This window comes from Heteronotia binoei, chromosome 3 (genome assembly GCF_032191835.1).
Source record: "Heteronotia binoei isolate CCM8104 ecotype False Entrance Well chromosome 3, APGP_CSIRO_Hbin_v1, whole genome shotgun sequence".
In the NCBI taxonomy this organism is placed as follows: domain Eukaryota; kingdom Metazoa; phylum Chordata; class Lepidosauria; order Squamata; family Gekkonidae; genus Heteronotia; species Heteronotia binoei.
In genome coordinates, this window is record NC_083225.1 from 191361193 (window position 1) to 191388002 (window position 26810).

Here is a 26810-nt window from a genome sequence, read left to right on the forward strand (position 1 = left end):
AGAAAACGGCCCCTTTGGAGGATGAACTCTATGGCATGACTCCGCTCCCCAAGGTCCACACCCAAATCTCCAGAAATTTCCCAACTCAGAGTTCGAAACCCTAAGTCCCAGCTCCCAAGTTAGACACTGGGCTCAGTTGTGCCTCCATCCCAAAAAAAGCCCAGCCATAGGAAGGAGGAGGAGCAAGATTTAAAGCCTTATCATGTTATGGTAAGAATCCTGTGGTGCAGAGGGTTAAAGGTGCAGTCCTGCAGTCCTAAGCTCTGCTCACGACCTGAGCTCGATCCCCGGCGGAAGCTGGGTTTTCAGGTAGCCAGCTCCAGGTTGACTAAGCCTTCCATCCTTCTGAGGTCAGTAAAATGAGTCTTCCATCCTTCTGAGGTCAGTAAAAGCCAATGGCAAACCACCCCGTAAAAAGTCTGCTGTGAAAACGTTGTGAGAGCAACGGCGCCCCAGAGTCGGAAACGACTGGTGCTTGCATTGGGGACTACCTTTTTTAGGAGCTTTCATGAGTCACTGCTCCCTCCCCTCCCTCCCTTCTTCTTTTTCTTCCTTCCTTCCTTTCTTTTTCTATGATTTGTATTCCACCCGCTTTCCTATCTACACTGAAGGAGCTCTGTGGCGCAGAGTGGTAAAGCTGCGGTTGAAAATGACTGGTGCTTGCACAGGGGACGACCTTTACCTTTAAGAGCTACGTGGCACAGAGTGGTAAAGCTGCAGTACTGCAGTCCTAAGCTCTGCTCACGACCTAAGTTCGATCCCGGCGGAAGCTGGTTTCAGGTAGCCGGCTTGAGGTTGACTCAGCCTTCCAGCCTTCCGAGGTCAGTCAAATGAATCCCCAGCTTGCTGGGGGGGGGGGGGGAACGTAGATGACTGGGGAAGGCAAGGGCAAACCACCTCGTAAAAAGTCTGCCGTGAAAACGTTGTAAAAGCAACGGCACCCCAGAGTCGGAAACGACTGGTGCTTGCATTGGGGACCTTTTCTTTCCTATCTACACTGAAGGAGCTCTGTGGCGCAGAGTGGTAAAGCTGCAGTACTGCAGTCGGAGTCCTCTGCTCACTACCTGAGTTCGATCCCTGGCAGAAGCTGGGTTTTCAGGTAGCCGACTCAGGTTGACTCAGCCTTCCATCCTTCTGAGGTCAGTAAAATGAGTCCCCAGCTTGCTGCGGGGGAAAGTGTAGATGACTGGAGAAGGCAATGGCAAACCACCCCGTAAAAAGTCTGCCGTGAAAACAGAAACGACTGGTGCTTGCACAGGGGACCTTCCCTTTCCTTCCATGTTATGATGCAACAAAGAACTCCTTTTCTCCAGTTTATCCTCACAATATCCCTGAGAAGCAGGTTAGGCTAAAAAAGACTATTGACACCGAGCAAGCTTCAAGATTCAAACCCGGGTCTCCCCAATTCTAGTCCACCACTTTTTATTCTCCTAGTTTTGAAGTGCCTTAATATATTCACATACCCCCATTCAGTGGCACCTTCAAGTCCAGGGGTGGCCAAATTTGCTTAAAGTAAGAGCCGCATCGAACAAACGTCAGATGTTTGGGAGCCGAAAGACGGAAGGAAGGAAGGAAGGAAGGAAGGAAGGAAGGAAGGAAGGAAGGAAGGAAGGAAGGAAGGAAGGAAGGAAGGAAGGAAGGAAGGAAGGAAGGAAGGAAAATACAGTGGAGAGAGAGATGGAAAGAAAGCAACTTTAAATGCATTCTCTAAGCTACCACCTGGCTTGGCTTGGAGAAGTGATTTCAAGAGACAAATGCCTTCTCCAAGCCAACCAACGTGGTGGCGGCTTCAAGAGCCACACACTATTTGTGAAAGAGCCACACGTGGCTCCCGCACCACAGTTTGGCCACTCCTGTTCTAGACTAACAACATTTGTGCCAAGGTATGAGCTTTCGTGAGTTGCCACTTGCTTCTTTAGATACAGCTAGAATATGAGTCCGTTGGTCCTTACATCTCGGGAGTGCAGTGATTTCAGATGCTGAATGACAATAGCAGCCGAATGACAACAGCAGGCGTGATTGGATTAGGTGTGATATGCAGAAGGGTAGCAGGCATGGAGAAATGAGCATTGGTAATGAGAAAGAAAACCTAGGTCTCAGTTCAGTCCAGGAGGATGCACTGTCATGAGCTTCGAGAAGAATAAGAATAAGATTTTGGATTCATACCTCGCCCTTCTGAATCTCAGAGTGGCTCACAATCTCCTTTATCTTCCTCCCCCACAAAAGATGAGTTGTGAGGTGGATGGGGCTGAGAGAGCTCTCCCAGAAGCTGCCCTTTCGAGGACAGCTCTGCAAGAGCTATGGCTAACCCAAGGCTCTTCCAGCAGCTGCAAGTGGAGGAGCTGGGAAACAAACCCGGTTCTCCCAGATAAGAGTCTGCGCACTGAACCACTCCACCAAACTGACTCTCAGCAGTCTCTTTCATCAGTCAGCAGCCCGATGCCCTTCATCGCTACGCCACGCTGGCTATCAGGCTTTTATCACATAGAAGCCCAGCAGTAGGAAACCCTTCACCCGCTCTTGCCTCATCCTCTGAAGCGATATCTACAGCCTTCTATCATGATATGACGCAACAGAGACCTTCAGATTCAAATGATGCAATTAAAAAAAAAGAAAAGAAAACAAGATCGGAGCTGAGATTCATCTACAAGTCGGGTAATTGGACTCTGGCGTGGGAGACAGGCAGAGTCCGCCCGGGGCTAAAAAAAGCACACGGTCAGACGGGCAAAAACAATTAGGCACTGTACCTACATCAGATAAGGGTGCCCTTTGATACCAACCTATCACTCAGCATCAGCTGGCTTTAGCCACTGCGCAACAGTCTACTGTGTACAGGTGTGGCGGGGGAAACACGCTGCTCTAACCCAGATATTGCCAGCTACCTGTAGCCCTATATGGCCTGGGACCTGCCTACCTGAAGGACCGTCTCTCCCCACATGTTCCCCAGAGAGTACTGAGGTCTGGGACGCAAAACCTTCTCACCATCCCCGGGCCCAAAGAAGTCCGTCTCAAGACAACCAGAGACAGGGCCTTCTCTACAATGGCCCCCACATGGTGGAACCAGCTGCCGGAAGAGGTGAGGGCCCTGCGGGATCTTACTCAGTTCCGCAGGGCCTGTAAGACAAGCCTCTTCCGGCTAGCCTACGCCTGACTAGATTAATGTAGCTTATCAGACTTTAGTGAAATATACGGTATAGTTTTAATGTTAAGATTTTAAGGTTTTTAAATGCTTTGACTTTTTAATTGTAATAATTTTGCACTTTGTTTATTGTTTTATCGTTTGTTGTGAGCCACCCTGAGCCATTTTATGGGAAGGGCGGGATATAAGTCATAGAATAAATTAAATAAATAAATAAATACCTGTTACGCCAGTTGTTTTTTTTTTTAAATGACCGCAGCGTTTTAACAGCACATCCAACAAACGCAGGGAAGTCAGAAAGGACACACACACCCCTCCAAGATTCAGAAGGGGTTTGAAGATTTGCCAGACTTGAGTTCGGGAACACCTTAGAGAGCAGGAAAATCTTTGGGGATCGATCAAGACGGGTAGCGGGTTAGTCCGTTTGCAGCAGCAGCAAATAGCAAGAGTCCGGAAGCAGCTCCAAGACGAAACATAATTTGGGGCAAAGTAGGAGCTTTCATGAAGAGCCCCGTGGCGCAGAGCGGTAAAGCTGCGGTACTACAGTCGGAGCCCTCTGCTCACGACCTGAGTTCGATCCCAGCGGAAGCTGGGTTCAGGTAGCCGGCTCAGGTTGACTCAGCCTTCCATCCTTCCGAGGTCGGTAAAATGAGTCCCCAGCTTGCTGGAGGGAAAGTGTAGATGACTGGGGAAGGCAATGGCCAACCACCCCGTCAAAAGTCTGCCATGAAAACGTTGTGAAAGCAACGTCACCCCAGAGTCGGAAACGACTGGTACTTGCACAGGGGACTACCTTTTTTAGGAGCTTTCATGAGTCACTGCTCCCTCCCCTCCCTCCCTTCTTCTTTTTCTTCCTTCCTTCCTTTCTTTTTCTATGATTTGTATTCCACCCTCCCAACAAGACAGGCTCGAAGATCTCTGGGGTATGATCTTCAAAGTTCTTTAGGGGATGAGCTTCTGAGAGTCAAAGTTCCCTTTGTAGGATACAAGGAGAAACGGAGGTTTCTATCTGATAAAGGACTCTTGAACGTTTATATCCCCAAAGTTCTGTTGGTCTCTTAAGGTGCAACTGGACTCAGATCTAGTTACTCGGCCATATCATACCACATATCATATCATATATTTATTGCTCACAGACCATTTGGCCATAAGCAAATGCCAATGAAATAGAACATAAGAACATAAGAGAAGCCCTGTTGGATCAGGCCAATGGCCCATCCAGTCCAACACTCTGTGTCACAGAAGAACATAAGAGAAGCCATGTTGGATCAGGCCAATGGTCCATCCAGTCCAACACTCTGTGTCACATAAGAACATAAGAGAAGCCATGCTGGATCAGGCCAATGGCCCACCCAGTCCAACACTCTGTGTCACATAAGAACATAAGAGAAGCCATGTTGGATCAGGCCAATGGCCCATCCAGTCCAACACTCTGTGTCACAAAGTGGCCAAATTTTTATTTATATATATATATATATATATATATATATATATATATATATATATATATATATACAGACACACATACACACTGTGGCTAATAGCCACTGATGGACCTCTGCTCCATATTTTTATCTAAACCCCTCTTGATGGTAGCCATGCTTGTGGCTGCCACCACCTCCTGTGGCAGTGAATACCACATGTTAATCACCCTTTGGGTGAAGAAGTACCGTACTTCCTTTTATCCGTTTTAACCTGTCTGTTCAGCAATTTCATTGAATGCCCACGAGTTCTTGTATTGTGAGAAAGGGAGAAAAGTACTTCTTTCTCTACTTTCTCCATCCCATGCATTATCTTGCAAACCTCTATCATGCCACCCCGCAGTCGACGTTTCTCCAAGCTAAAGAGTCCCAAGCGTTTCAACCTTTCTTCATAGGGAAAGTGTTCCAGCCCTTTAATCATTCTAGTTGCCCTTTTCTGGACTTTCTCCAATGCTATAATATCCTTTTTGAGGTGCGGCGACCAGAACTGCACACAGTATTCCAAATGAGACCGCACCATCGATTTATACAGGGGCATTATGATACTGGCTGATTTGTTTTCAATTCCCTTCCTAATAATTCCCAGCATGGCGTTGGCCTTTTTTATTGCAATCACACACTGTCTTGACATTTTCAGTGAGTTATCTACCATGACCCCAAGATCTTTCTCTTGGTCAGTCTCTGCCAGTTCACACAATTCATCAATACAGATTTTACAAAATAAACATTTCGAATCAGCAAAGCGCACAACATAAAACATCATATTACTTGACCGTAAGTCAAGACGTTCACTCTCTGAAAGTATCTTCGAGAGGAGGGAAGGTGGCCATACTCACTCGTATGGGAAAGTAGTCCCGGAAATACCGCCACATGGCCCAGTTTCGGACCCACTGAGACCTCCTTCCACCTTTGGAGAAGAGAAAGCATCAATCATATATCAGGAAGGCGAGAGAATCTTAACAAAAAACAGCCTCACAGCCCCCCCATGTCAGGGGTCCCCAGAGCCCACGAGCATCCTTGGAATTCTGCCACAGTGTTGTGGGCACAGCCACAAAATGGCTGCCACCGGAGGCGGAGCCAGCCACAAAATGGCCGCTGCAGCTTATTTCCAGTCACACAACAAAGATCTTTTTGCTGTGGCGTAGCTGCTGCCAAAGCCACATTTTTAACAAGCTGGGGAGCCAATTAACTCTCCAACAGCCAATCAGAAGCTTTGCTGGACAAAGCTCCACCTACCTTCTAAAAACACTTAGCCAGTGCCAGGGAAAGTGTTGGGCGGGTTCAGTGGTGCCCGTGAGCGACAAAATGGGGACCCCTGCACTGTGCAATTCCCCTCACAGACAAAGGATGTCAGAAAAAACCCCTCAAATGATAGGCCTAAAAACAGTCCCACGCATTGGGATTCTGCCGTTTAAGAGACCACACTGCAGTGTTTGCAATTTTACCACATAAAACAGAAGCCTCTGTTCAGTATTAGGGAGCATCATAAGAGAAAAAGGCTGGAAAGAATGAAATCCTTATAGAATTATGGAGGGTAGCGGGCGGGGGGGGGGGCGTTTGTAGCAGAAGTGCCTTTGCATATTAGGCCACACACCCCTGATGTAGCCAATCCTCCAGAAGATTACAGGGCTCTTCCTACAGGGCCTACTGTAAGCTCCAGGAAGATTGGCTACATCAGGGAGGTGTGGCCTAATATGCAAAGGAGCTTCTGCTAGAATTCCACCCCTGGGCCACACACCCCTGATGTAGCCAATCCAGGAGCTTACAGGGCTCGTCCTACAGGGCCTACTCTAAGCTCTTGGAGGATTGGCTACATTGGGGGGGGGGTTGACCTAATATGCAAAAAAGCTGCTGCTACAAGAAAAGCCCTGAAGGAGGGGGTTTTCTGTGGATTCAACCTCCGCAGCTGCTGCCACCAGAGATCAGGAGGACTAGTGGCGCATCCGGCCTTGTGTTTAACTTCACAAGAAAGTCCAAAAAACAGCCGAGTGGCAAGGAACATTCTGCTCCCCACCGCTTAGCTGTTATTGAAGATTTCACAGGGAGAAGACAGCAGGGGTTTAAAGGGACTCAAGAGCCTCTTTAAACCCCGGCTTTCTGCTCTACCCACGAACCGCTACAAACTGTGGTCTGTGGGAGAGTGTGCTCTTCAGGCAAAATCTGTGATGAATTTTGCTTTGTTGTTCAGTTTGTGCCCATCCCTACTGGTAACTGCGTGAAACCACGGTGTCACCGGGGCTTTTTTGGTAGCAGGAACTCCTTTGCATATGAGGCCACACCCCTGTGATGTAGCCAATCCTCCAAGAGCTTACAGGGCTCTTCCTACAGGGCCTACTGTAAGCTCCAGGAGGATTGGCTACATCAGGGAGGTGTGGCCTAATATGCAAAGGAGCTTCTGCTAGAATTCCACCCCTGGGCCACAAACCCCTGATAAAGCCAATCCTCCAAGAGCTTACAGGGCTCTTCCTACAGGGCCTACTGTAAGCTCCAGGAGGATTGGCTACATCAGGGAGGTGTGGCTTAATATGCAAAGGAGCTTCTGCTAGAATTCCACCCCTGGGCCACACACCCCTGATGTAGCCAATCCTCCAAGAGCTTACAGGGCTCTTCTTACAGGGTCTACTGTAAGCTCCAGGAGGATTGGCTAGATCGGGAGGGGGGTGGGGTTGTAGCCTAATATGCAAAGGAGTTCCTGCTACAAAAAAAGCCCCGGGTAGTGCCGTCGCATTTCCAAATGTACCTGGGGGAAGGGGGCAAACGTAGCCTTGGATGAAAAGCTCACCTCCTCTTCAGCTTACCTTTCACGGGAGTGTTCCAGTCAAAGACCAGCCAGGCAAAATACACCACCGTGATCACCCAGCAGTCGGTACAAAGGAAGTACAAGAGAACGATTGAGCAACTTACACCTGTGGCAGGAGGAAGAGGGGAGGGGTGGGAAACAGGAGAATTAGGCCATTGTGCTAAGCGAAAGGGATTTGGGCTGGCGTACAATGCTGCTCCGCACTTGAAGGATTTCCCCCTCCCCCCCCTTCAGCTAAGGCGGATTTTGTTCTCCAAGGGCTTAAGACGGCCCTCTGGGCTCAAATCTCCTGCACAGCTCCGGCCAAAGGCTGCCTCTCAAGCCTCCTTAGTTACTCGGCCCAGTGATTCCTCTCTCCTGTTTCAGAGCCTGCAGGGCGATCCAGGTCTTTTAGAAGGTTCTGCGCCCCGGGGAGCGATGGGGACAGCTATCGCCTTGGCGTCCGCATCAGGGGTCCCCAACCTGGAGCCCATGGGTGCCAAGCTGTCCTCCAAAACCTTCCCTGGCGGGGGGAGTGGCTTTGACCAATATCCGGTCAGGAGCCTTTGCCTAACGCTCTCCCAGCTGGCTCCAAAGTTATATCTTTTTTTACCCCTTTAAATTATATTTTTGAACTTTTGAAAGATGCCTCCGAAAGGGGTGAAAAAGACTAAGCAGAAGGAAAAAAGCTTTCAGCCTCTAACTCATTTCTTGGAACTGCCTTCCACCTCCCACGCAAGCTTGGAGAGATGTGAGGAACGACCTGCAGAAAGTCCTCTCACGGTGAATTTATTGTTTCAGGCAATGTCTAAACTAAGACAAGAAATACGAGAGGACATAACTTCTATGCTTCAACCAATGTGTCAAAACCTTCCCTGGCCCCTGCCAAGCGTTTCCAGAAAGCGGAAGGACGGAGGGTTTGCACAGCAGGGCATCTGACTGGCTGTGCAGATTAAAAAGCAAGGCCTTTTTTTGTAGCAGGGTCTCCTTTGCGCCCCGTGGCGCAGAGCGGTAAAGCAGCAGTGCTGCGGTACTGTGGTCTGAACCGTCTGCTCACGACCTGAGCGATTCTGGCGGAAGCTGGATTCAGGTAGCCGGCCCAAGGTTGACTCAGCCTTCCATCCTTCCGAGGTTGGTAAAATGAGTGCGCAGCTTGCTGGGGGGGGGGAAGCGTAGAGGACTGGGGAAGGCAAGGGCAAACCACCCCGTAAAAAAGCCTGCCGTGAAAACGTTGTGAAAGCAACGACACCCCAGTCGGAAACGACTGGTGCTTGCACAGAGGACCTTCCCTTTCGTTTCCTCCTTTGCACAGGGCATTTCTTGAGCAGGGATGCAGTTCCAGCCGGCTTAGCAGGGTGTGTGGCCTAATATGCAAATGAGTTCCTGCTGGGCTTCCCCCACAGCGCGAAACAATGGTTGCATCAGGGGGTGTGGCCTCATATGCAAATGAGTTCCTGCTGTGGTTTTTCTACCCCAAAAGCCCTGCCTTTGCATATTAGGCCACGCGCTCCTGATGTAGCCAATCCTCCAAGAGCTTGCAGGGCTCTTCGTACAGGGCCTCCTGTAAGCTCTTAGAGGACTGGCTACATCAGAGGTGTGGGGCCTAATATGCAAAGGAGTTCCTGCTGCTGCAAAAAAAAGGCCTGTTAAAAGGCATCTTGTTAAACAGAGCTTCTGCTTAAAACGCTGAAGTCACTATGACATTCGGGGCTTTTTTTGTAGCGGGAACGCCTCTGCGCATTAGGCCACACACCCCTGACATAACCAGTCCTCCAAGAAATTACAGTAGGCCCTGTACTAACAGCCCTGCAAGCTCTTGGAGGATTGGCTACATCAGGAGTGCGTGGCCTAATATGCAAAGTCAAGGCTTTTGGGTAGAAAAGGCCCAGCAGGAACTCATTTACATACTAGGCCACACCCCCTGATACCACCATTGCTTCGTGCTGTAGAAAAAGCCCTCGTTTGCATATTAGGCCACACCCCCTGATGCTAAGCCAGCTGGGACTGCGTCCCTGCTCAAGAAACGCCCTGTGGAAAGGAGACCCTGCTACAAAAAAGGAGCCCTTGCCTTTTGATCTGCACAGCCAATCAGATGCCCTGCTGCACAGCCAATCAGATGGCTACATCGGGGGGGTTTGGCCTAATATGCAAAGGAGTTCCTGCCACAAAAAAGCCCTGATAACAGTTCTATATCACCTCGCTCTCTGACATTTTTTGATCAGCTCGTGGAAGCCATTTGGCGGCCGCGCTCGGCCTCCTGGGTCAGAATTCCAAAGTTTCCCACCGGCTCCAGACAGCTGGGGGCCCCTCTTCTGCATCAGCCACAAGCCACAAGAGAGCTTTGTGGAGTTCACAGTTCAAGTCTTGGGCCAGGAACGGGAAGCCCACAGGTTCGAATCTCCTTTTTTGGAGGTTTTTAAGCAGAGGCTGGATGGCCGTCTGACGGCAGTGCTGACCCTGTGAACTTGGGCCGATCGTGAGGAGGAGGGCAGGAAGGGCTGCATCAGTGCTTGGTTCTCGTGGCCCCTTCTTACACGCCCAGGGAAATGCTGATGGACACTTTGGGGTCTGGAAATAATCCTTTTGGCCAGGGATTCTGGAGGGGGTTTTTTTGCTATCTTCTGGGCATGGAGCAGAGGTCACTGGGGATATGGAGGGGAGGCATTTGTGAATTTCCTGCATTATGCGGGGGGGGGGGGGGGTTGGACTAGATGACCCTGGAGATCCCTTCTGACTCTTTTACATCACTTTCTATGAACATATGAAGCTGCCTTCTACTGAATCAGACCCTCGGTCCATCAAAGTCAGTATTGTCTACTTAGACAGGCAGCGGCTCTCCAGGGTCTCAAGCGGAGGTTTTTCACACCTATTTGCCTGGACCCCTTTTAGTTGGAGGTGCTGGAGATTGAACCTGGGACCTTCTGCTTGCCAAGAAGATGGCTCTACCACTGTGCCACTGTCCCTCCCCTTAACATATGAAGCTGCCTTCTGCTGAGTCAGATCTTCGGTCCATCAAAGTCAGTATTGTCTACTTAGACTGGCAGTGGCTCTCCAAGATCTCAAGGTGACGTTTTTCACGCCTACCTGCCTGGACCCTTTTTAGTTGGAGATGCTGGGGATTGAACCTGGGACCTTCTGCTTACCAAGCAGATGCTCTACCACTGAGCCACCGTCCCTCCCTAACACTTATGAGGCTCTCCATGGTCTCAAGCTGAGGTTTTTCACGCCTACCTGCCTGGACCCTTTTTAGTTGGAGATGCCGGGGATTGAACCTGGGACTTTCTGCATGCCAAGCAGATAGCTCTACCATTCAGCCACAGCCCCATTCATGGCTCTCCAAGGTCTCAAGCTGAGGTTCTTTACGCCTATTTGCCTGGACCCTTTTTAGTTGGAGATGCCGGGGATTGAACCTGGGACCTTCTGCTTACCAAGGAGATGCTGTACCACTGAGCCACAGCCCCATTCATGGCTCTCCAAGGTCTCAAGCTGAGGTTTTTCATGCCTACTTGCCTGGACCCTTTTTGTTGGAGATGCCGGGGATTGAACCTGGGACCTTCTGCTTACCAAGCAGATGCTGTACCACTGAGCCACTGTCCCTCCCTATCTCATCCTTTTCTATCTCATCCTCTTAGTTGGGAGGTGCCAGGAATAAAACCCGCGGCTATTCCACTGAACCACACAGTGACACGCAGACGTCTCCTGGCCCTCTTATCCCTCCCTTTGCTCTGCAAAGCTGATTAGTCTCAAGGAGCGCAGCTGTGTGCTCAGACACAGGGGATCAATGACCTGCCAATCAGCAGCCTCCTCTTCACAGGAGCAGCCAAAAGCTGCAGGCCCCGCCCCTTCACCACGCCCATCTCCAAGGCTCCGGGGGGGGGGAATCTGCAGCTTGCTCCCCCCCCCCCGGCAAAGAACAGAGAGAGACTCAGGGGTGGGATTCTAGAAGGAGCTCCTTTGCATATTAGGCCACACACCCCTGATGTAGCCAATCCTCCTGGAGCTTACAAAAAAGAACCTTGAAAGTGCTTGGAGGATTGGCTACATCAGGGGGTGCGGCCTAATATGCAAAGGAGCTCCTGCTAGCATCCCACTCCTGGGGAGACTGAACAGCTGAAGCTCAGCTGCATCGGCAGGCAGAGTGTCATGACCAGTGTTCCCTCTAAGCTGAGTTGGCGTGGGCTAGCTCACAGTTTTTTAGCCTCCAACTCACACATTTCTGTCTCAGCTCAGGAAGGATGGCCCCAGAGTACACTCATTGATGCAGGAGCTCACAACTTTAGTCCCGGTAGCTCACAAAATAGAATTTTTGCTCGCAAGACTCCACAGCTTAGAGGGAACACTGGCCATGAGACAAAAGAAGAAGATGATATTGGATTTATATCCCGCCCCCCACTCCGAATCTCAGAGCCTCAGAGCAGCTCACAATCTCCTTTATCTTACTCCCCCACAACAGACACCCTGAGAGGTGGGTGTGTCTGAGAGGGCTCTGACAGCAGCTGCCCTTTCAAGGACAACCTCTGCCAGAGCTATGGCTGACCCAAGGCCATTCCAGCAGGTGCAAGTGGAGGAGTCAAACCCGATTCTCCCAGATAAGAATCCACGCACTTAATCACTGCACCAAACTGGTACCACAGGGATGGGAAAGATGAGAACAGGTTCGAGACTGGGTCCTGAAAGGGGCAGGAGAAAAGCAGGCGTGCAAACAATAAATAAAACTTGAGAACAAAGCAGGAGTCAAGTTTCACCTTTAAGAACAACCAGTTTTTATTCCGAACGTAAGCTTCGTGTGCTCTTAAGCACACTTCCTCAGAGGAAGTATCCAGCACAGTGAGCAAAGCCATACAGAGCTGGCAGGCAGTGGCCCAGAATGCAACATGGTACAGATTTAAGAACCAATGACGGTGAAGTAAAATTATCCGGTAGGCCAGTGGTTTAGAGTGTAAAATGGTACAATGACAGAATAGTACAATTAACAAATTGAGCAAACCTTTGATCTGAGTCGCAGGAGCATGCGAAAGCAACAAAACAGCAGTATGTCCAAATGTGAGATTGTCCGTCCATGACAATGGGAGATGGGTTCAATATATGTAATGGGATAAGCAACCAAAGTCCCTGTTTGAGTGTGTCAATACAGCTAAGAGAGAAATGCATTGGATAGTGATGTTCTTGTCCGCCTAATTTACTTTTTAACATGTAAACATGATTCTAGTTCACCATCGGAAAAAGGAATGCGATAAAATAGAGTGAAAATGGGTATATCTCATATGCAATGAGATATACAGCCAATATCCCTATTTTGAGTATGTCAATGCAAATAATTATACTGATACACAATTCTAAAAGAGAAACACATTGGAATACTGTGGGTGTATAGCTGTACTCACTGAGATTGGGTTTAGCAGCTGTAATGAGATTAAAAAAACCAATATCCCTGTTCAGTCCTGGGGAGGTGTTTGTTCCGAGTTTCATAAGAATTTGTCATTCAGCAGTTTCTCTCTCCGTTCTGTTCTTGAAGTTCCTTTGCAGTAAAACAGCTACCTTGAGGTCTCCCGTTGAATGCTTTGGAAGGTTAAAGTGTTCCCCCACAGATTGCTCAGTTCTGTAATTCCTAATATCAGATTTGTTTTACCAATTTAACTATTCTGTCATTGTACCATTTTACATTGTAAACAACTGGCCTACCAGATAATTTTACTTCACTGTCATTGGTTCTTAAATCTGTACCATGTTGCATTCTGGGCCACTGCATACCAGCTATGTGTGGCTCGGCTCAGCTCTGTATGGCTTTGCTCACTGTGCTGGATTCCTCGTCTGAGGAAGTTTGCTTAAGAGCACATGAAGCTTACATTCTAAATAAAAATTGGTTGGTCTTAAAGGTACCACTTAACTCCTGCTTTGTTCCCAAGTTTTATTTATTGTTTGTTTATTGTTTGATCCATCAGGGCTTCTCTTATGTTCTTATGTGACACAGAGTGTTGGACTGGATGCACCACTGGCCTGATCCAACATGGCTTCTCTGATGTTCTTATGTGACACAGAGTGTTGGACTGGAGGGGCCACTGGCCTGATCCAACAGGGCTTCTCTTGTGTTCTTATGACTGGGGCAGTAATGCTCTGTCTTCTTGATGCTTGCGGGGGGGGGGCACAGTGGGAGAGCTTCTAGTGTCCTGGCCCCACTAGAAGCCCCCCAGGGCTTCTCTTATGTTCTTATGTGACACAGTGCTGGACTGGATGGGCCATTGGCCTGATCCAACATGGCTTCTCTTATGTTCTTATGTGACACAGAGTGTTGGACTGGACAGGCCATTGGCCTGATCCAACAACGCTTCTCTTATGTTCTTATGTGACACAGAGTGTTGGACTGGATGGGCCACTGGCCTGATCCAACAAGGCTTCTCCTATGTTCTTATGTGACACAGAGTGTTGGACTGGATGGGCCACTGGCCTGATCCAACATGGCTTCTCTTATGTTCTTATGTGACACAGAGTGTTGGACTGGAGGGGCCACTGGCCTGATCCAACAGGGCTTCTCTTATGTTCTTATGTGACACAGAGTGTTGGACTGGATGGGCCACTGGCCTGATCCAACATGGCCTCTCTTATGTTCTTATGTGACACAGAGTGTTGGACTGGAGGGGCCACTGGCCTGATCCAACATGGCTTCTCTTATGTTCTTATGTGACACAGAGTGTTGGACTGGATGGGCCATTGGCCTGATCCAACAGGGCTTCTCTTATGTTCTTATGTGACACAGAGTGTTGGACTGGATGGGCCACTGGTCTGATCCAACATGGCTTCTCTGATGTTCTTATGTGACACAGAGTGTTGGACTGGAGGGGCCACTGGCCTGATCCAACATGGCTTCTCTTATGTTCTTATGTGACACAGAGTGTTGGACTGGAGGGGCCACTGGCCTGATCCAACAGGGCTTCTCTTATGTTCTTATGTGACACAGAGTGTTGGACTGGATGGGCCACTGGCCTGATCCAACATGGCTTCTCTGATGTTCTTATGTGACACAGAGTGTTGGACTGGAGGGGCCACTGGCCTGATCCAACATGGCTTCTCTTATGTTCTTATGTGACACAGAGTGTTGGACTGGAGGGGCCACTGGCCTGATCCAACAGGGCTTCTCTTATGTTCTTATGTGACACAGAGTGTTGGACTGGATGGGCCACTGGCCTGATCCAACAGGGCTTCTCTTATGTTCTTATGTGACACAGAGTGTTGGACTGGAGGGGCCACTGGCCTGATCCAACATGGCTTCTCTTACGTTCTTATGTGACACAGAGTGTTGGACTGGAGGGGCCATTGGCCTGATCCAACATGGCCTCTCTTATGTTCTTATGTGACACAGAGTGTTGGACTGGATGGGCCATTGGCCTGATCCAACATGGCTTCTCTTATGTTCTTATGTGACACAGAGTGTTGGACTGGATGGGCCATTGGCCTGATCCAACATGGCTTCTCTTATGTTCTTATGTGACACAGAGTGTTGGACTGGATGGGCCATTGGCCTGATCCAACATGGCTTCTCTTATGTTCTTATGTGACACAGAGTGTTGGACTGGAGGGGCCACTGGCCTGATCCAACAGGGCTTCTCTTATGTTCTTATGTGACACAGAGTGTTGGACTGGATGGGCCATTGGCCTGATCCAACATGGCTTCTCTTATGTTCTTATGTGACACAGAGTGTTGGACTGGAGGGGCCACTGGCCTGATCCAACAGGGCTTCTCTTATGTTCTTATGTGACACAGAGTGTTGGACTGGATGGGCCATTGGCCTGATCCAACATGGCTTCTCTGATGTTCTTATGTGACACAGAGTGTTGGACTGGAGGGGCCACTGGCCTGATCCAACATGGCTTCTCTTATGTTCTTATGTGACACAGAGTGTTGGACTGGACAGGCCATTGGCCTGATCCAACATGGCTTCTCTGATGTTATTATGTGACACAGAGTGTTGGACTGGAGGGGCCACTGGCCTGATCCAACATGGCTTCTCTTATGTTCTTATGTGACACAGAGTGTTGAACTGGATGGGCCATTGGTCTGATCCAACATGGCTTCTCTTATGTTCTTATGTGACACAGAGTGTTGGACTGGAGGGGCCACTGGCCTGATCCAACATGGCTTCTCTGATGTTCTTATGTGACACAGAGTGTTGGACTGGAGGGGCCACTGGCCTGATCCAACATGGCTTCTCTGATGTTCTTATGTGACACAGAGTGTTGGACTGGAGGGGCCACTGGCCTGATCCAACATGGCTTCTCTGATGTTCTTATGTGACACAGAGTGTTGGACTGGAGGGGCCACTGGCCTGATCCAACATGGCTTCTCTTATGTTCTTATGTGACACAGAGTGTTGAACTGGATGGGCCATTGGTCTGATCCAACATGGCTTCTCTTATGTTCTTATGTGACACAGAGTGTTGGACTGGAGGGGCCACTGGCCTGATCCAACATGGCTTCTCTTATGTTCTTATGTGACACAGAGTGTTGGACTGGAGGGGCCACTGGCCTTATCCAACAGGGCTTCTCTTATGTTCTTATGTGACACAGAGTGTTGGACTGGAGGGGCCACTGGCCTGATCCAACAGGGCTTCTCTTATGTTCTTATGTGACTCATAGTGTTGGACTGGAGGGGCCACTGGCCTGATCCAACATGGCTTCTCTTATGTTCTTATGTGACACAGAGTGTTGGACTGGAGGGGCCACTGGCCTGATCCAACATGGCTTCTCTTATGTTCTTATGTGACCCAGAGTGTTGGACTGGATGGGTCATTGGCCTGATCCAACATGGCTTCTCTTATGTTCTTATGTGACACAGAGTGTTGGACTGGAGGGGCCACTGGCCTGATCCAACATGGCCTCTCTTATGTTCTTATGAGTGATGCAGGCTGAATGGGTCATAACCTGGTTTGTGGGGGCAGCGGAGGCAGAAGGGAAGATCTAAGAGCACCTCAGAAGAGAAGTCAGCTGTGTTCTCCAACATGCGCAAAACCCAAACACAGAGGCCTCCCCCACCCACCCAAGCCTTTTGGGCAGCCGCAACACTTACCCAGGAACAGGAAGGTCAGTATCCATTGCAGCACGGATATAATCTGCAGCTGTTTCTCAACTTTGGACTTGGAGAGCCAGGACAGGTCTTGAAGGGCCGAAAGGACGCTGGAACCCCTCCCTGAAGACGAGAGAAGAGAAAGTTGGTGGTCCACCAGCCGCGAGTACAGAATACAGTACAGAATAACATAACTGCATTGTTGTCAGCCAACCTACAGGTGCCTTGAAAGGGTAAGAATTGATTCGCTGCATCGGCATAAGACTAATCTGGACGTTTCCCCCACTGTGAGTGTGCAGGGCACAATATGCACCCAAGATTTCGAAGCAGTGTGAAGGCACAATGTTGTGTAATCAAGGCTTTTTTTTTTTTGTAGCAGGAACTCCTTTGCATATTAGGCCCTGTGGTAGCCAATCCTCCAAAAGCATACAGGGCTCTTAGTACTGGGCCTACTGTAAGCTCCAGGAGGATTGGCTACATCAGGGAGGTGTGGCCTAATATGCAAAGGAGCTTCTGCTAGAATCCCACCCCTGGGCCACACCTCCCTGATGTAGCCAATCCTCCAAGAGCTTACAGGGCTCTTAGTACAAGGCCTACTGTAAGTTCCAGGAGGATTGGCTGTATCAGGAGGATTGGCTGCATCAGGGGTGTGTGGCCTAATATGCAAAGGAGCTTCTGCTAGAATTCCACCCCTGGGCCACACCTCCCTGATGTAGCCAATCCTCCAAGAGCATACAGGGCTCTTAGAACAGGGCCTATTGTAAGCTCCAGGAGGATTGGCTGCATCAGGGAGGTGTGGCCTAATATGCAAAGGAGCTTCTGCTAGAATCCCACCCCTGGGCCACACCTCCGTGATGTAGCCAATCCTCCTGAAGCTTACAGGGCTCTTAGTGCATGGCCTACTGTAAGCTCCAGGAGCACTGGCTGCATCAGGGAGGTGTGGCCTAATATGCAAAGGAGTTCCCACTACAAAAGAAGCCCCGGCCATGGCTTTGAACAGAGTTCCCTCTAAGCCGAGCTAGTATGAGCTAGCTCACAGATTTTTAGCCTCCAGCTCACCCCTTTTTGTCTTAGCTCAGGAAAACAATGGCCCCAGAGCACGCTCATTTACACAGCAGCTCACCACTTGAATGCCAGCAGCTCACAAAGTAGAATTTTTGCTCACAAGGCTCCGCAGCTTAGAGGGAACGTTGGCTCCGACCTACAGTTTTTATATCCCCCTCTGTTCCAGGAAGGAGAGAGGAACAGCAGGATGATACCTGCTCCAAAAACTAAAAAGCAGAGTCCTCCCTGAGTCAATTATTGTCAAATGACCAAGCAGGCATGGCAGCATCACCCTGAAATTTGTCTTCCCTGGTCACGAGACGTCAGCTGAGAGTACAACTGAAGTCAACGACCTTCACAATTCAGCCGCAGCTCTCTCCCGCTCTGCCCCGAGCATCGCAGGAGAAAGAGTCCAAGCCAGGAAGATTCCAGCCCATCTTTTCTTGTTAAGGTTAAGCAGCGAGTCAGACGGCTGTTTTAACTTGCTAGCGAACTGGACTATGGAAACCAATGGTTTTGGCGGGCCCCGATTTTGTTTACAAGACGTTCTCTAATCTGCAAGCAAAACAGAGGCGCGGAAGTGACATATTAACAGATTTGCCCAAACACACAGGACATTCCAAGAGCCTTTGCAGACTAGAGCTTAACTTCTGGTTTTATGGGATTTATATCCCGCCCTCCACTCCAAAGAGTCTCAGAGTGGCCTACAATCTCCTTTACCTTCCTCCCCCACAACAGACACTCTGTGACGTGGGTGGGGCTGGAGAGGGCACTCACAGAAGCTGCCCTTTCAAGGACAACCTCTGCCAGAGCTATGGCGGACCCAAGGCCATTCCAGCAGGTGCAAGTGGAGGAGTGGGGAATCAAACCCGGTTCTCCAAGATAAGAGAGCTCTGGCTGACCCAAGGCCATTCCAGCAGGTGCAAGTGGAGGAGTGGGGAATCAAACCCGGTTCTCCCAGATAAGAGAGCTATGGTTAACCCAAGGCCATTCCAGCAGCTGCAAGTGAAGGAGTGGGGAATCAAACCCGGTTCTCCCAGATAAGAGAGCTCTGGCTGACCCAAGGCCATTCCAGCAGGTGCAAGTGGAGGAGTGGGGAATCAAACCCGGTTCTCCCAGATAAGAGAGCTCTGGCTGACCCAAGGCCATTCCAGCAGCTGCAAGTGGAAGAGTGGGGAATCAATCCCAGTTCTCCCAGATAAGAGAGCTCTGGCTGACCCAAGGCCATTCCAGCAGGTGCAAGTGGAGGAGTGGGGAATCAAACCTGATTCTCCTAGAGAAGAGAGCTATGGCTGACCTAAGGCCATTCCAGCAGTTGCAAGTGGAGGAGTGGGGAATCAAACCTGGTTCTCCCAGATAAGAGAGCTATGGCTGACCCAAGGCCATTCCAGCAGTTGCAAGTGGAGGAGTGGGGAATCAAACCCGGTTCTCCCAGATAAGAGAGCTATGGTTAACCCAAGGCCATTCCAGCAGCTGCAAGTGGAGGAGTGGGGAATCAAACCCGGTTCTCCCAGATAAGAGAGCTCTGGCTGACCCAAGGCCATTCCAGCAGCTTCAAGTGGAGGAGTGGGGAATCAAACCCGGTTCTCCCAGATAAGAGAGCTCTGGCTGACCCAAGGCCATTCCAGCAGCTGCAAGTGGAGGAGTGGGGAATCAATCCCGGTTCTCCCAGATAAGAGAGCTCTGGCTGACCCAAGGCCATTCCAGCAGGTGCAAGTGGAGGAGTGGGGAATCAAACCTGGTTCTCCTAGAGAAGAGAGCTATGGCTGACCTAAGGCCATTCCAGCAGGTGCAAGTGGAGGAGTGGGGAATCAAACCTGGTTCTCCTAGAGAAGAGAGCTCTGGCTGACCCAAGGCCATTCCAGCAGGTGCAAGTGGAGGAGTGGGGAATCAAACCTGGTCCTCCCAGAGAAGAGAGCTATGGCTGACCTAAGGCCATTCCAGCAGGTGCAAGTGGAGGAGTGGGGAATCAAACCCGGTTCTCCCAGATAAGAGAGCTCTGGCTGACCCAAGGCCATTCCAGCAGGTGCAAGTGGAGGAGTGGGGAATCAAACCTGATTCTCCTAGAGAAGAGAGCTATGGCTGACCTAAGGCCATTCCAGCAGTTGCAAGTGGAGGAGTGGGGAATCAAACCCGGTTCTCCCAGATAAGAGAGCTCTGGCTGACCCAAGGCCATTCCAGCAGGTGCAAGTGGAGGAGGGGGAATCAAACCCGGTTCTCCCTGATAAGAGAGCTATGGCTGACCCAAGGCCATTCCAGCAGCTGCAAGTGGAGGAGTGGGGAATCAAAGCCACAGCTGCTCTCCAGGCACTCAGGCAAAGGTCTTTCACGTCACCGTCTGCCTGTTTCTTTTTAGTATCTGCTTTACTGACGGTCCCAGGCTCAGTCCCCACCATCTCCAATTAAAAAGGACCAGGCAGAAGGTGATATGAAAGACCTCTGCCTGAGACCCTGGAGAGCCACTTATGATAAGAGGAGGCGATGGAGGAGGAGGAGATTGGCTTTATACCCCACCCTCCACTCGGAGTCTCAGAGGGGCTTCTAATCTCCTTCCCTTCCTCTACCCACAACAGACACCCTGTGAGGTAGGTGAGGCTGAAAGAGCACTGTGACTGACCCAAGGTCACCCAGCTGCTGCATGTGGAGGAGTGAGGAAATCAAATCCTGTTTTCCAGATTAGAGTCCAGCACACTCTTAACCACCACACCAAACTGGCTCTCAATAGCAAACTGACCTTGATGGAGTGGGAATCCAATTCAGTATGTGAAATGTAACATAAGACGAGGAGGAGGAGAAGGAAGAGGAGAAGAAAGAAGGATTATGATATTGGATTTATACCCCATCCTTTACTCTGAATGAGTCTCAGAGCAGCCTACAATCTCCTTTACCTTCCTCCCCCACAACAGACACCCTGTGAGGAAGGTGGGGTCCAGAGAGCTCTGACAGAAGCTGCCCTTTCAAGGACAACCTCTGCCAGACCCAAGGCCATTCCAGCGGGGGCAAGTGGAGGAGTGGCGGAATCAAATCTGGTTCTCCCAGATAAGAGAGCTATGGCTGACCCAAGGCTATTCCAGCAGCTGTAAGTGGGAGAGTGGAGGAATCAAACCCGGTTCTCCTAGATGAGAGAGCTCTAGCAGACCCAAAACCATTCCAGCAGCTGTAAGTGGAGGAATCAAACTAGGTTCTCCCAGATAAGAGAGCTATGGCTGACCCAAGGCTATTCCAGCAGCTGTAAGTGGGGGAGTGGAGGAATCAAACCCGGTTCTCCCAGATAAGAGAGCTCTGGCTGACCCAAGGCCTTTCCAGCAGGTGCAAGTGGAGGAGTGGAGGAGTCAAACCTGGTTCTCCCATATAAGAGAGCTCTGGCTGACCCAAGGCCATTCCAGCAGCTGCAAGTGGAGGAGTGGGGGAATCAAACCCGGTTCTCCCAGATAAGAGAACTCTGGCTGACCCAAGGCCATTCCAGCAGCTGCAAGTGGAGGAGTGGGGAATCAAACCCGGTTCTCCCAGATAAGAGAGCTCTGGCTGACCCAAGGCCATTCCAGCAGCTGCAAGTGGAGGAGTAGGGAATCAAACCCGGTTCTCCCAGGTAAGAGAGCTATGGCTGACCCAAGGCCATTCCAGCAGCTGCAAGTGGAGGAGTGGGGAATCAAACCCGGTTCTCCCAGGTAAGAGAGCTATGGCTGACCCAAGGCCATTCCAGCAGCTGCAAGTGGAGGAGTGGGGGAATCAAACCCGGTTCTCCCAGAGAAGAGAGCTCTGGCTGACCCAAGGCCATTCCAGCAGCTGCAAGTGGAGGAGTGGGGAATCAAACCCGGTTCTCCCAGATGAGAGCTCTGGCTGACCCAAGGCCATTCCAGCAGCTGCAAGTGGAGGAGTGGGGAATCAAACCCGGTTCTCCCAGGTAAGAGAGCTATGGCTGACCCAAGGCCATTCCAGCAGCTGCAAGTGGAGGAGTGGGGGAATCAAACCCGGTTCTCCCAGAGAAGAGAGCTCTGGCTGACCCAAGGCCATTCCAGCAGCTGCAAGTGGAGGAGTGGGGAATCAAACCCGGTTCTCCCAAATAAGAGAGCTCTGGCTGACCCAAGGACATTCTAGCAGGTGCAAGTGGAGGAGTGGGGAATCAAACCCGGTTCTCCCAGATAAGAGAGCTCTGGCTGACCCAAGGCCATTCCAGCAGCTGCAAGTGGAGAAGTGGGGAATCAAACCCGGTTCTCCCAGATAAGAGAGCTCTGGCTGACCCAAGGCCATTCCAGCAGCTTCAAGTGGAGAAGTGGGGAATCAAACCCGGTTCTCCCAGATAAGAGTCTGCGCACTTATTCACTACGCCAAACTGGCTTTGTGTACAGTGTATACACAGTCAATGCACATACAGAGAAAAATCAAGTGTACACTGTGCCAGATTGTACGTGCATTCCCCGTAACCTGTGATCGGGGGTCACTGTATTCAACAGGGCTGAGCTGCCAATTCTCACCCCTCGAGCCATTTGAAATGAAAAGCACTCCAAACCAGGACAGTCCCCAAAGCACGTCACGGTAATGCAACCCTCCGGTTTCACAGGTGTAGAAACTCCTAAGCACTCTGTGCCGTTTTTCCAAGTTGCTCAATTGCACACTCCAAGGCTTTCCCACGTCTCGGTTCTATTTATCCTCTTCGGACCACTTTCAGGATTAACAAAGGGCGTCCGGCACTCCAAGGCGCTCACAAGGAAACGGGTCCCCACTTCTGGGAGGGTCAGATTTCAAACGCAGAGCCAAGATTCCACGTACTCAAGCCAAACGAACGGGCTGCTCGTTCAGGCGTTTCAGAAGCCTGGCTGAGATTCTCAAGGAGATTAATAGACGGATCCCTGGCAGCATGACTGCAGCCTTAAACCCATTATTTCAATCGACCTAAACTGGAACAGCTCTGCCAAAGGTTGCATAATAAAACCGCAAGAGACTAAATTCACAGTTGATAAGCAAACACCTCCACAACAACCCGAATAGCGTATTTGGCCTAGCGGCCTGAGACGTTTACAGTTCCTAGGAACCCAAAGTTCTGTTAACTCCCTCAGAGGAAGACTGACCCAGAAGACAAGATGAACAACTCTGGATTCCGGCTTCAGGACTGAACCAGAATTTACCAGGAAGAATGTGGATTTGTTATTGCGTCCACGCGCTCCTACAAGGGGTCATTTTGTAGAACATAAGAACCTCAGAGAAACCATGTTGGATGACGCCAATGGCCTATCCAGTCCAATGTTCTGTGTCACACAGTGGCCAAAATGCAGGCACCGTCCAGAGGTCCACCAGTGGGGCCAGGACTCCAGAAACCCTCCCACTGTTGCCTTCGAAGCACCAAGTCAGAAGACAGAGCATCACTGCCCCAGATATAAGAACATAAAAGAAGCCATGTTGGATCAGGCCAATGGCCCATCCAGTCCAACACTCTGTGTCATATAAGAGAAGCCCTGTTGGATCAGGCCAATGGCCCATCCAGTCCAATACTCTGTCACATAAGAACATAAGAGAAGCCATGTTGGATCAGGCCAGTGGCCCATCCAGTCCAACACTCTGTGTCACATAAGAATATAAGAGAAGCCATGTTGGATCAGGCCAATGGCCCATCCAGTCCAACACTCTGTGTCACATAAGAACATAAGAGAAGCCCTGTTGGATCAGGCCAATGGCCCATCCAGTCCAACACTCTGTGTCACATAAGAACATAAGAGAAGCCCTGTTGGATCAGGCCAATGACCCATCCAGTCCAACACTCTGTGTCACATAAGAACATAAGAGAAGCCATGATGGATCAGGCCAATGGCCCATCCAGTCCAACACTCTGTGTCACATAAGAACATAAGAGAAGCCATGATGGATCAGGCCAATGGCCCATCCAGTCCAACACTCTGTGTCACATAAGAACATAAGAGAAGCCATGTTGGATCAGGCCACACAGTGGCCTAAAAAACCAGGTGCCATCAGGAGGTCCAGGACATGAGAAGCCCTCCCACTGTGCCCCCCCAAAGCACCAAGAAAAAGAGGTACCGGGGCTCATTAGCACAACTTATCTGCATAACTCATTTGTATATGCCACATTCTCCCTAACATCACCGGAAGATGAACTACGTAAATTCCAGGAGTGGAATTCTAGCAGGAGCTCCTTTGCATATTAGGCCACACACCCCTCATGTAGCCAATCCTCCAAGAGCTTACAAAAAAGAGTCTTGTCAGCTCTCGGAGGATTGGCTACATCAGGGGTGTGTAGCCTAGTATGCAATGTAGCTCCTGCTAGAATTCCACCCCAGCATCTGCCTTCAAACGCTTCTTGAATTATAACTGTCATACTGCCATCATACTTTCTAAATGACTTTCTCCTGTGTGGCCACAGTGGCATGAGGAAGATTTCCATCTGCAGTCTTAAATCCATTATGTCAGTTGACCTAAACCAGAGCAGCTCTGCCAAAGTTTGCATTATATAACACAAGAGACTAAATTCACAGAAGGATATATGCAGTACATATGATCAAATCCGTCTCATCTCCTGTTGCAATAAAAATTTACCAATGTCACAACAGCCATAAATTCAGGTGGGCAGCCATTAGCCACAGTGTGTGTGTGTGTATTGGCCACTGTGTGACTGGATGGGCCATTGGCCTGATCCAACATGGCTTCTCTTATGTTCTTATGTGACACAGAGTGTTGGACTGGATGGGCCACTGGCCTGATCCAACATGGCTTCTCTTACGTTCTTATGTGACACGGAGTGTTGGACTGGATGGGCCATTGGCCTGATCCAACATGGCTTCTCTTATGTTCTTATGTGACACAGAGTGTTGGACTGGATGGGCCATTGGCCTGATCCAACATGGCTTCTCTTATATTCTTATGTGACACAGAGTGTTGGACTGGATGGGCCATTGGCCTGACCCAACATGGCTTCTCTTATGTTCTTAACGACTATAAGGCTTAGCAGAATATTTGAAAAGAACAAAAAAATGTAAAGAGTGAGGATGTTGGCGGTTGGATTTTCAAGCTACAGACTCTAGCCCCAAAAGGTTTAAACAATGAATGGGATCTGTCTTGCTTTTTAAAGCTTGTGTGTCCTTAAGAAAATGGTGACCCATGGTGGATTTTGGACAGCCTGCTTGTATCTTTAAGGAGCGCTTATGTTAGTAGCAGTTGAATACACCAGTCGCGGTATGTTGAAATGCTGTTGCCACAGTGTTAGTTTTGCAAGACTTTTCTGCCGCTACACCCAGACAGAATCAGGTCAGTAAGCGTTCCTGCCTTTGAAGACCGCCTTGAAGCGGATGGCGATGTCCGATTGCAAACTTTATTTGCAATAGTTTAATATTTTCACAATTGTCCAGTGGTTGGTTGAGTCTGGCTGAGGCTGGTATTCCTGGAACTGGGTGTTTTCTCCTGGGCACCACCCGGAAGTTGGCAACCCTCACGCCAGCCGTTCCCGCACGTTGCCCGCACTCCCTTTTTCACCCCTGTTAACCCTGCCCCGTTTACAGCCCCTGTAAAGTGTTTATTTCCGGAGAGTAAATATTTGTGCTCCGATCACGTTTATGGCTCGCTTGCCTTTCTATCCCTCTCGGCAGATAAGGAAGTCGGGCCTGGAGAGGGATACTCCGTTGTGACCTGAGATGGTCTCCAGGGGTAAACCCTCCCAAGGAACACCGTTGTGGTGTGGAGTGGTTATAGTGCTGGGTTAGCCCTTGGGGAAACCGGGTAGTATTCAGAATGCAGAGCTCCACCTGGACTAGATGTTGGACTAGATGACTCTGGGGGGGGGGTCTCTTCCAACTCTATGATTCTATTATTTAATCTTGTTTGATGACAAACAAGACATCTGGATTATAAATTTTAGGTCCGGGGTGTTAAACTTGCGGCCCGGGGCCAGATTAAGCCCCCAAGCAACTGGCTGTCATGTGCTTCCTCCCCCCGCCCCCTCTTGTTTCCTTCTCTATAACAGCTTGCTTTACAAGGCTTGCTCAATCGCCCAGGAGCTACAGAGCAAAGCCTCTGAATTCTCCATTGGCTGAGGCTCCTCCTTTGGGGAGGACAGGGCGGAGGCAGAGCTTGCTTTGACAGGCTCTCTCAATCACACAACAGAGCTACCGAGCCAAGCCTCTCTTCCTTCTATTGGCTGAAGCTCCTCCCCCTCCTGGTTTCCTGGGGAAGGAAGGAAAGAGCCAGAGCTTCCTTTGCCCACTTCCCTGGATCCCATGAGAGAAATACGAAGAAAGCACCTGTAAGACCAGTGCGTGCTAATGTTTTAAGCATGTTTTATTTTAAGTTGTTTAAAAGGGGGAAAAAACCTTTTAACTGCGTTTGTCTGTGTCCTTTATAAATTTTATATCTGTTACCTAATCTTGAACAGAGGTACTCATTTGGCCCTGCGCAACATGGCCCAGCCCAGCAAGGTCTCATTTATGTCAGATCTGGCCCTCATAACAAATGAGTTCGACACCCCTGTTTGAGGTGAACACACGAAGCAGCCTTCTACTGAATCTGAACCTTGGTCCATCAAAGTCAGCACTGTCTACTCAGACTGGCATCGGCTCTCCAGGGTCTCAGGCTGAGGTCTTTCCCATCGCCTACTGCCTGGTCCTTTTAACTGGAGATGCCGGGGATTGAACCTGGGACCTTCTGCTTACCAAGCAGATGCTCTACCACTGAGCTACAGCCCCACTGTATGTCTCTCCAGGGTCTCAGGCTGAGGTCTTTCCCATCGCCTACTGCCTGGTCCCTTTAACTGGAGATGCCGGGGATTGAACCTGGGACCTTCTGCTTACCAAGCAGATGCTCTACCACTGAGCTACAGCCCCACTGTAGCCCTACAGACTCCAGGGTCTCAGGCTGAGGTCTTTCCCATCGCCTACTGCCTGGTCCTTTTAACTGTGGAGATGCCGGGGATTGAACCTGGGACCTTCTGCACACCAAGCAAAGACTCTGCCACGGAGCCACAGCCCCTTGTTTTCAAATGCCAAAGGTCCCTTCATCAGATACCAGTCAAAATGCATACTTACAGAGTTCCATTCCTGTCTGTATCTTTGACCCCTGAAAACTCCTACCCTGGAAATCAGCCAATGGGGGAAATGGAGACTTTGCTCGTCTGTGCAACTGAGAAATCCTGTCAAAGCAAGCTGCGACGCAGAAAGAAGCAAAAGAGAGAGAGAAGGAAGCAGACTTGCTCGTGGGCCTGAGAGGAGCCCTCCAGGGGCCTGATCCGGCCCACGGGCCACATGTTTGATTCCCCTGGGCTCAATGGGCTCTGACAGCAATGGGCTCCCCTGGGTTCTGACAGTAATGCT

General features: G+C 50.0%; 1 protein-coding gene across 1 annotated transcript in view; it reads right to left on the reverse strand.

Moving 5' to 3' along the window:
• The window catches only part of LOC132568847 (diacylglycerol O-acyltransferase 2-like), a 70461-nt gene that overhangs the window by 27978 nt on the left and 15673 nt on the right, over window positions 1–26810 (reverse strand). Inside the window, exons 2-4 of the mRNA XM_060235031.1 lie at window positions 16462–16581; window positions 7419–7526; window positions 5457–5527 (exon numbers count right to left, since the gene is read on the reverse strand). Coding sequence (XP_060091014.1) covers window positions 5457–5527; window positions 7419–7526; window positions 16462–16581 — 299 coding nt within the window. The remainder of the gene's footprint in view (window positions 1–5456; window positions 5528–7418; window positions 7527–16461; window positions 16582–26810) is intronic.